Source organism: Rutidosis leptorrhynchoides, chromosome 10 (assembly GCF_046630445.1).
Source record: "Rutidosis leptorrhynchoides isolate AG116_Rl617_1_P2 chromosome 10, CSIRO_AGI_Rlap_v1, whole genome shotgun sequence".
In the NCBI taxonomy this organism is placed as follows: domain Eukaryota; kingdom Viridiplantae; phylum Streptophyta; class Magnoliopsida; order Asterales; family Asteraceae; genus Rutidosis; species Rutidosis leptorrhynchoides.
Window position 1 is genome coordinate 288,336,134 of NC_092342.1, and position 9,818 is coordinate 288,345,951.

The 9,818-nt window shown below is 36.0% G+C and overlaps 1 protein-coding gene across 1 annotated transcript; it reads left to right on the forward strand.

Annotated features, from left to right (window-relative positions):
- Window positions 1-649: 649 nt before the first annotated feature.
- On the forward strand, window positions 650-1,672 carry LOC139871130 (uncharacterized). Its single transcript, XM_071858866.1, has one exon. The coding sequence runs from the start codon at window positions 650-652 to the stop codon at window positions 1,670-1,672; it is 1,023 nt and encodes a 340-aa protein (XP_071714967.1).
- The last annotated feature ends 8,146 nt before the right edge of the window (window positions 1,673-9,818 follow it).

Genomic DNA, 9,818 nt, shown 5'->3' on the forward strand with positions numbered 1-9,818 from the left:
AATGTGGGTGGTCTGGCCCAACAGGGGGCTTTGAATGCCAAGGTTAGGAACAGCGTTGATGGGGGTAGTAATTTTGTAATTGAGCAAATAGTGTTTCCAGATAATAATTGCGCTGCCAAAGTTCCAAATGGACCTGATGAACTTGATAAGGCCCAACATAATGCTCCTAAAGGGCCCTCTCTTCAAGACGGGCCTCCTCCCATACCATTCTTCACATCGGACATACCCTATGTTCCTTACGTCCCTGATGATAATAAAAATGACACGTCCATTCCTATGCCTACCGAAAATATTGATACCACTCAAGGCAATTTTGACGGGCAATTTGACGTTGATTGCCCTCCAGGTTTTTTACCAACTCCGAGATATGCGCACGAAATACACAATTGGCACCTGGCACACCGAGACAAAGATGGTAATAAAGAGTCCCTGGGGTTAATAATAATAATACAGCTGATAATGGGGTTCTAAAAATTTCTGATGCTTCAGGTGACCATAGCAAACCTACCTCTATCAATGAACAATCGTTATCTACTTGTAGCTCGGGATTGAAAGAATTCGGCTCAGATATTGGGCTTGAGTGGATCGGGCCTCCAGAAGGGAAGTAACTCTTATTCTCATTCGTTTTCTTTTAAAAAAATTGTTTAAAATGAAGATAATTTCGTTAAATGTACGTGGGCTCGGGAAATTAGAAAAAGAAAATTTTAATTGGGTTAAAAGTTTAATTCGTTTTCATAATCCGGACATTTTTACTATTCAAGAATCCAAAAGGAAACGTGTCACCGATTTTATGATTGAGTTGCTATGGGGTAATAAAGATTTTGAATACATCTTTAAACCTTCGGTGGGACAATCGGGTGGGTTAATTTTAATTTGGGATCCTTCTAGATTTTGTGTCTCTGGGGCAGTTGAAAAAGACTTCTTTTTGGGTATACGTGGGTGTTGGGTGGGCAAAACGGGAGTTTCTGTTATTCTAAACGTATATGGACCGCATAATGACCATTTGAAACATAATTTTTGGGAAAGTCTTGAAAATATTATGCAGGTGGATATTGATGATTGGGTTATTTGTGGTGATTTTAACGAAGTAAGGCGTAGATCAGAACGGCAAAATTGTGAATTCATTGAAAGTAGAGCTAAGATGTTCAACGATTTCATTAATAAGGCAAACCTCATTGAAATTCCATTAGGCGGGAGAAAGTTTACTAGAATCAGCGATGACGGTTTGAAATACAGTAAACTTGATAGGTTCTTGGTCTCAGAAACATGTTATGCATCTTGGGAAGGTATATCCGCTTGTACTCTAGATAGAGACTACTCAGACCATTGCCCTATTGTTTTGAAAGATTCGAATAATAATTTTGGGCCGAAACCGACTAGAGTATTTAATAATTGGTTTGAGGACGGAAAAAGTATTGATTTGATAAAAGATGTGTGGAATGTCACCATTCGTACTCCTAGGGTTGATTGTATATTTCGTGACAAGCTAAAGAATGTCAAAACAGTGCTGAAAGAAAAGTGTAATCCCAAATACAACGCTCTAAATGCCGAAATTGACTTACTCCACAAAGAAATCTCCGATTGGGAAAATATCATTGGTACTCGTGATCTTACGGACGCTGAAATCACCTCTTGGCTAGACTCGAAAAAAAAGTGGTTCCAAAAAAGATAAGGAGAAAGCCGATATTTTGAAACAAAAAGCTAGGATCAAATGGGTAACGGATGGGGATGAAAATAGTAAGTTCTTTCATTCGTGCATTAAAAGAAGACAAAACAAAAACAACATAAGGGGTGTTAATTTGAATGGTTTATGGATCGAGAACCCGGATGAGATTAAATTGGCGGCCTTTACTTACTTCAAAAATCATTTTACCGAAACCAACTCTCGTACCTTCAAAATTCGTGGCCCCTTAGATAACCGGCTTGGTGAGAACGAGGCATCTGGCATTGAGACCCCGTTCACACTTTCCGAAATTCATGATGCTATACTAGATTGTGGGGGCGAAAAGGCCCCGGGTCCGGTGTAGTGACCCGAACTTTTCCATGTTTATATATATTAATTGAGATTGATATTTACATGATTAAATGTTTCCAACATGTTAAGCAATCAAACTTGTTAAGACTTGATTAATTGAAATATGTTTCATATAGACAATTGACCCCCCAAGTTGACCGGTGATTCACGAACGTTAAAACTTGTAAAAACTATATGATGACATATATATGGATATATATATATAGTTAAAATGATACTATGATAAGTAAACATATCATTAAGTATATTAACAATGAACTACATATGTAAAAACAAGACTACTAACTTAATGATTTTTAAACGAGACATATATGTAACGATTATCATTGTAAAGACATTTAATGTATATATATCATATTAAGAGATATTCATACATGATAATATCATGATAATATAATAATTTAAAATCTCATTTGATATTATAAACATTGGGTTAACAACATTTAACAAGATCGTTAACCTAAAGGTTTCAAAACAACACTTACATGTAACGACTAACGATGACTTAACGACTCAGTTAAAATGTATATACATGTAGTGTTTTAATATGTATTTATACACTTTTAAAAGACTTCAATACACTTATCAAAATACTTCTACTTAACAAAAATGCTTACAATTACATCCTCGTTCAGTTTCATCAACAATTCTACTCGTATGCACCCGTATTCGTACTCGTACAATACACAGCTTTTAGATGTATGTACTATTGGTATATACACTCCAATGATCAGCTCTTAGCAGCCCATTTGAGTCACCTAAAACATGTGGGAACCATCATTTGGCAACTAGCATGAAATATCTCATAAAATTACAAAAATATGAGTAATCATTCATGACTTATTTACATGAAAACAAAATTACATATCCTTTATATCTAATCCATACACCAACGACCAAAAACACCTACAAACACTTTCATTCTTCAATTTTCTTCATCTAATTGATCTCTCTCAAGTTCTATCTTCAAGTTCTAAGTGTTCTTCATATATTTTACAAGTTCTAGTTACATAAAATTAAGAATACTTTCAAGTTTGCTAGCTCACTTCCAATCTTGTAAGGTGATCATCCAACCTCAAGAAATCTTTGTTTATTACAGTAGGTTATCATTCTAATACAAGGTAATAATCATATTCAAACTTTGGTTCAATTTCTATAACTATAACAATCTTATTTCAAGTGATGATCTTACTTGAACTTGTTTTCGTGTCATGATTCTGCTTCAAGAACTTCGAGCCATCCAAGGATCCGTTGAAGCTAGATTCATTTTTATCTTTTCCAGTAGGTTTATCCAAGGAACTTAAGGTAGTAATGATGTTCATAACATCATTCGATTCATAAATATAAAGCTATCTTATTCGAAGGTTTAAACTTGTAATCACTAGAACATAGTTTAGTTAATTCTAAACTTGTTCGCAAACAAAAGTTAATCCTTCTAACTTGACTTTTAAAATCAACTAAACACATGTTCTATATCTATATTATATGCTAACTTAATGATTTAAAACCTGGAAACACGAAAAACACCGTAAAACCGGATTTACGCCGTCGTAGTAACACCGCGGGCTGTTTTGGGTTAGTTAATTAAAAACTATGATAAACTTTGATTTAAAAGTTGTTATTCTGAGAAAATGATTTTTATTATGAACATGAAACTATATCCAAAAATTATGGTTAAACTCAAAGTGGAAGTATGTTTTCTAAAATGGTCATCTAGATGTCGTTCTTTCGACTGAAATGACTACCTTTACAAAAACGACTTGTAACTTATTTTTCCGACTATAAACCTATACTTTTTCTGTTTAGATTCATAAAATAGAGTTCAATATGAAACCATAGCAATTTGATTCACTCAAAACGGATTTAAAATGAAGAAGTTATGGGTAAAACAAAATTGGATAATTTTTCTCATTTTAGCTACGTGAAAATTGGTAACAAATCTATTCCAACCATAACTTAATCAACTTGTATTGTATATTATGTAATCTTGAGATACCATAGACACGTATACAATGTTTCGACCTATCATGTCGACACATCTATATATATTTCGGAACAACCATAGACACTCTATATGTGAATGTTGGAGTTAGCTATACAGGGTTGAGGTTGATTCCAAAATATATATAGTTTGAGTTGTGATCAATACTGAGATACGTATACACTGGGTCGTGGATTGATTCAAGATAATATTTATTGATTTATTTCTGTACATCTAACTGTGGACAACTAGTTGTAGGTTACTAACGAGGACAGCTGACTTAATAAACTTAAAACATCAAAATATATTAAATGTGTTGTAAATATATTTTGAACATACTTTGATATATATGTATATATTGTTATAGGTTCGTGAATCAACCAGTGGCCAAGTCTTACTTCCCGACGAAGTAAAAATCTGTGAAAGTGAGTTATAGTCCCACTTTTAAAATCTAATATTTTTGGGATGAGAATACATGCAGGTTTTATAAATGATTTACAAAATAGACACAAGTACGTGAAACTACATTCTATGGTTGAATTATCGAAATCGAATATGCCCCTTTTTATTAAGTCTGGTAATCTAAGAATTAGGGAACACACACCCTAATTGACGCGAATCCTAAAGATAGATCTATTGGGCCTAACAAACCCCATCCAAAGTACCGGATGCTTTAGTACTTCGAAATTTATATCATATCCGAAGGGTGTCCCGGAATGATGGGGATATTCTTATATATGCATCTTGTTAATGTCGGTTACCAGGTGTTCACCATATGAATGATTTTTATCTCTATGTATGGGATGTGTATTGATATATGAAATCTTGTGGTCTATTATTACGATTTGATATATATAGGTTAAACCTATAACTCACCAACATTTTTGTTGACGTTTAAAGCATGTTTATTCTCAGGTGAATATTAAGAGCTTCCGCTGTTGCATACTAAAATAAGGACAAGATTTGGAGTCCATGTTTGTATGATATTGTGTAAAAACTGCATTCAAGAAACTGATTTCGATGTAACATATTTGTATTGTAAACCATTATGTAATGGTCGTGTGTAAACAGGATATTTTAGATTATCATTATTTGATAATCTACGTAAAGCTTTTTAAACCTTTATTTATGAAATAAAGGTTATGGTTTGTTTTAAAAATGAATGCAGTCTTTGAAAAACGTCTCATATAGAGGTCAAAACCTCGCAACGAAATCAATTAATATGGAACGTTTTTAATCAATAAGAACGGGACATTTCAGTTGGTATCCGAGCCTTGGTCTTAGAGAACCAGAATTTTGCATTAGTGTGTCTTATCGAGTTTGTTAGGATGCATTAGTGAGTCTGGACTTCGACCGTGTTTACTTGAAAAATGATTGCTTAACAAATTTTGTTGGAAACTATATATTTTTAACATGTGAATATTATGAGATATATTAATCTCTTAACGCGTTTGATATTATGTGATAGATGTCTACCTCTAGAACAAGTCCCATTGACTCACCTAATAATAATGAAGAGTCAAATGTAAATTGGAATGATTCGTGGACTGATTCACAAGTTCCCGAAGAGGAACCGGAAGAAGAGTCGGAACCGGAAGAAGAATCGGAACCGGATGAAGAAATAGAACCGGTGGGGGAAATAATAAAACGGTTAAGTAAAAGAAAATCCTCAACCAACCAACCAAGGTTAATTATGGTCAATGGTGTTTCCGCCAAGGAAGCAAAATATTGGGAGGATTACCAATTCTCCGATGAATCGGATTCTGACTAGAATTCCGATGATGTTATAGAAATTACCCCAACTGAATTTAAAAAGACAAAAGAAAATAATAAGGGAAAGGGCATAAAAATAGAGAAATCTAATTCCAACCCCGATGAACTTTATATGTATCGTCAACCCCCGAAGTCCTTAAGTTGTAACAATGACCCGGGAACCTCTAAACCACCAGGTTTTTCTAAACCGTTGTGGAAAACGACAGTTAGTATTAGGGGAACATCATATATCCCTAGAAACTTGGCAAAACGAACCAAAACCGAAGAAGAAGAAACGAGCGAGTCGGAATAAGATAGTTGTATTCGTGTGGTGTAATATATGTAATATAGTGTGCTTATGCTTTATGATATATGTAAAAATTGCTTGTATTAATAAGTATTTTTTTATGAATCTAACTCTTGTCTATTTTACAGTTTAAAAACACAAAATGGATAGACAACCCAATATTTTAAGAGACCTACCCGGAGACATGATTGATGAAATCTTGTCTAGAGTCGGTCAGAATTCCTCGGCACAACTATTTAAGGCGAGATCAGTTTGTAAGACATTCGAAGAACGTTCCAAGAATGTCTTGGTTTATAAGAGACTTTCGTTTGAAAGATGGGGGATATCACATTAGGAAACCCATAAGTTACGATGTGTTTACTTTGACGCATATATTGCGGGGAACCCAAATGCTATTTTACGCAACGGGTTAAGAAATTATTTTGACTCAATATATCCGAATATTGGACTTCGTGATTTAGAAAAAGCAGCTAACATGCAACATAAAGAAGCATGTTATGCTTACGGATTAGTAATGTTCGCTTCTCACCAAAGTGAGAACAAGAACATCGGGCTACAACTATTAAACAAAACGTTTCCACAAGTGACGGAGTCGGTAATTGGGGTAAGAAATGAGGTTTTTAGATTGTTACGGGACTGTTGGACATTACGTAACCCTCGTCCCTTTGACGACGTTACAACACGTTGTCTTATCAACGGCCATAACGGTTATGTTCCACAAGACCAAGGATGGAAAGTAGTCCTAGTAAAACCAGAATGCATGACTTGTTTCTGGACGTATGAATTACGTGTCTTTATTGCCTTTGCTGAACGACTTGTGTACTAGCTAGAATTATCTTCACAACTATCTTGTATCAAAGTTATTGTGTGCTATATTTCATGCTTTATGTAAAATAAGCGGTATTGTAAGTTTGTAAAATATTGTATAAAAGTTTGAACGCGAAATATTATTATAATCAGTTTTTCATATAGAATTGTAGTAGTTGAATTGTATATTAGCTACTAAGTATGAACTTAACGGGTAGGTACTACCCGAATTTAAACTTATAAAACGCTAATATGAAGAAAAAGCTTTTATAAATGAGTTCATATTATGCTACGAAATACTATTAACTACTCTTAATATTCTGTATGATTAACTTGTTCCATTTGACTATTTTGAAAGAAATGGCACCGACTACTCGACACACCGTGAATATGAATGAAGAGGAATTCCGTACTTTTCTAGCTTCAAACATAGCCGCAGTACAGGCTGCGCTACATACTAACAATAACCTTGGATCTAGCAGTACAGGAAATCGTGTAGGATGCACCTACAAAGAATTCACTGCCTGCAAACCTTTGGAATTTGATGGAACCGAAGGACCGATCGGATTGAAACGGTGGACCGAGAAGGTCGAATCGGTGTTTGCCATAAGTAAGTGTACTGAAGAGGACAAAGTGAAGTATGCTACGCATACCTTCACAGGTTCTGCGTTAACATGGTGGAATACCTATCTAGAGCAAGTGGGACAAGATGATGCGTACGCACTACCGTGGTCAGCATTCAAGCACTTGATGAACGAGAAGTACCGTCCCAGAACCGAGGTCAATAAGCTCAAGACAGAACTTAGAGGGTTACGAACCCAAGGATTTGATATTACCACGTACGAAAGACGATTCACAGAATTGTGCCTATTGTGTCCGGGAGCATTCGAAGATGAGGAAGAGAAGATCGACGCGTTTGTGAAAGGATTACCGGAAAGAATCCAAGAAGATATAAGTTCACACGAGCCCACCTCTATACAACAGGCATGTAGAATGGCTCACAAACTAGTGAAACAGATTGAAGAAAGAATTAAAGAACAGACTGCTGAAGAGGCCAATGTGAAGCAAGTCAAAAGAAAGTGGGAGGAAAACGGTGATAAGAATCACCAATACAACAACAACAGCAATTACAACAATAATCGCAACAATTATCCCAACAATCACAACATCAATCACAACTACAACAAACGGCCCAACAACAACAACGACAACAACAACAACAGCAACTACAACAATCATCCCAACAACAATAATAACCGCAACAACAACAACAATCAGAAGCAGCTATGCCAAAGGTGTGAAAAGTATCACTCGGGGTTCTGCACCAAATTTTGCAACAAGTGTAAAAGAAATGGTCATAGCGCGGCGAAGTGTGAGGTCTACGGACCAGGGGTTAATAGAACGAAAGGAACAAATGGTGTCGGAACGAGTAATGGCGGAGCAAGTAGTGTCAGAGCAAGTTATGCCAATGTAGTTTGTTATAAATGTGGAAAACCGGGCCACATTATTAGAAATTGCCCGAATCAGGAGAACACGAATGGACAAGGCCGCGGAAAAGTTTTCAATATTAATGCGGCAGAGGCACAGGAAGACCCGGAGCTTGTTACGGGTACGTTTCTTATTGACAATAAATCTGCTTACGTTTTATTTGATTCGGGTGCGGATAGAAGCTATATGAGTAGAGATTTTTGTGCTAAATTAAGTTGCCCATTGACGCCTTTGGATAGTAAATTTTTACTCGAATTAGCAAATGGTAAATTAATTTCAGCGGATAATATATGTCGGAATCGAGAAATTAAACTGGTTAGCGAAACATTTAAGATTGATTTGATACCAGTAGAGTTAGGGAGTTTTAATGTGATAATCGGTATGGACTGGTTGAAAGAAGTGAAAGCAGAGATCGTCTGTTACAAAAATGCAATTCGCATTATACGAGAAAAAGGAAAACCCTTAATGGTGTACGGAGAAAAGGGCAACACGAAGCTACATCTTATTAGTAATTTGAAGGCACAAAAACTAATAAGAAAAGGTTGCTATGCTATTCTAGCACACGTCGAGAAAGTACAAACTGAAGAAAAGAGCATCAATGATGTTCCCATTGCAAAAGAATTTCCCGATGTATTTTCGAAAGAATTACCGGGATTACCCCCACATCGATCCGTTGAATTTCAAATAGATCTTGTACCAGGAGCTGCACCAATAGCTCGTGCTCCTTACAGACTCGCACCTAGCGAGATGAAAGAACTGCAAAGCCAATTATAAGAACTTTTAGAGCGTGGTTTCATTCGACCAAGCACATCACCGTGGGGAGCTCCTGTTTTGTTTGTCAAGAAGAAAGATGGTACATTCAGGTTGTGTATCGACTACCGAGAGTTGAACAAACTTACCATCAAGAACCGCTACTCACTACCGAGAATCGACGACTTATTTGATCAACTACAAGGCTCGTCTGTTTATTCAAAGATTGACTTACGTTCCGGGTATCATCAAATGCGGGTGAAAGAAGATGATATTCCAAAGACTGCTTTCAGAACACGTTACGGTCATTACGAGTTTATGGTCATGCCGTTTGGTTTAACTAATGCACCAGCTGTGTTCATGGACCTTATGAACCGAGTGTGTGGACCATACCTTGACAAGTTTGTCATTGTTTTCATTGATGACATACTTATTTACTCAAAGAATGACCAAGAACACGGTGAACATTTGAGAAAGGTGTTAGAAGTATTGAGGAAGGAAGAATTGTACGATAAGTTTTCAAAGTGTGCATTTTGGTTGGAAGAAGTTCAATTCCTCGGTCACATAGTGAACAAAGAAGGTATTAAGGTGGATCCGGCAAAGATAGAAACTGTTGAAAAGTGGGAAACCCCGAAAACTCCGAAACACATACGCCAGTTTTTAGGACTAGCTGGTTACTACAGAAGGTTCATCCAAGA

Coding starts and splice junctions, on each gene's coding strand:
- LOC139871130 (XM_071858866.1), top strand. CDS start 650: ATGAAGATAATTTCGTTAAATGTACGTGGGCTCGGGAAATTAGAAAAA.